Genomic DNA, 819 nt, shown 5'->3' with positions numbered 1-819 from the left:
TCAATTGTACTGTAAGTTCAAAGGGAGGAAGTTAGTTTATTGTCCATTCCCATTTGGAGTTCAGTAGTGTGCACTGGGTTAAACACACACACAGTACAGTACAGCACATGCTCACACAGTCGTTCATTTTACCGCATCCAGAGGGCCGTACCCTGTATACCTGAAAATCAGGGCCCTGTTGACCAACAAACACACATGAAGAGCACAGCATGAACCTCAGTAATTCAGGATTGGGTCAGAACAGCACCTCTTAGATTCTGCATATTTCAGTGTTTGGATTCAGTTTGTCGTTCTTCCTCACATCCAATGTTTTTGGTGAACATCACTCCACAGAACGACAGAGACAGAGAGGAACAGAGAAAATCAATGCAGAGTCATGACATTAAAACAATCACGGCTCCCACAAAAAAAATTTTTTTGACATTGATTATAATAAGAAATGTTTCTTGAGCAGCAAATCAGCATATCAGACTGATTTCTGACGGATCATGTGACACTGAAGACTGTCACAGTCTAATGATGCTGAAAATTCAGTTTTACATCACAGGTAAAAATTACATTTTATAATATATTCAAATAAACTGTTTTTTTTTTATTTTTTAAATATAAATTTTTAATCAAATAAATGCAGCCTTGGTGAACAGAAGAGACGTTTTTCAAAAATGACTGAACCCAAAGTTTTGAACGGCAATGTACTAATTATTGTCAGTGTACATTTTTTTAAATATTAATATTAAAAAGTTTATAAATGTAAGATGCATATATATATATATATATATATATATATATATATTACTTTTACATTTTAATTAAACATAA

At 33.1% G+C, this 819-nt stretch overlaps 1 protein-coding gene across 1 annotated transcript in view; it reads right to left on the bottom strand.

The window, feature by feature from the left end:
• The window catches only part of LOC107700787 (calcium-binding mitochondrial carrier protein SCaMC-3-like), a 9,478-nt gene continuing 8,659 nt past the window's right edge, over nucleotides 1-819 (bottom strand). Inside the window, exon 8 of the mRNA XM_016502603.1 lies at nucleotides 1-9. Coding sequence (XP_016358089.1) covers nucleotides 1-9 — 9 coding nt within the window. The remainder of the gene's footprint in view (nucleotides 10-819) is intronic.

Source organism: Sinocyclocheilus anshuiensis, unplaced genomic scaffold, assembly GCF_001515605.1.
Source record: "Sinocyclocheilus anshuiensis isolate Anshui unplaced genomic scaffold, SAMN03320099.WGS_v1.1 scaffold1127, whole genome shotgun sequence".
NCBI lineage: Eukaryota > Metazoa > Chordata > Actinopteri > Cypriniformes > Cyprinidae > Sinocyclocheilus > Sinocyclocheilus anshuiensis.
This window is presented reverse-complemented; position numbering and strand designations above follow the sequence as displayed.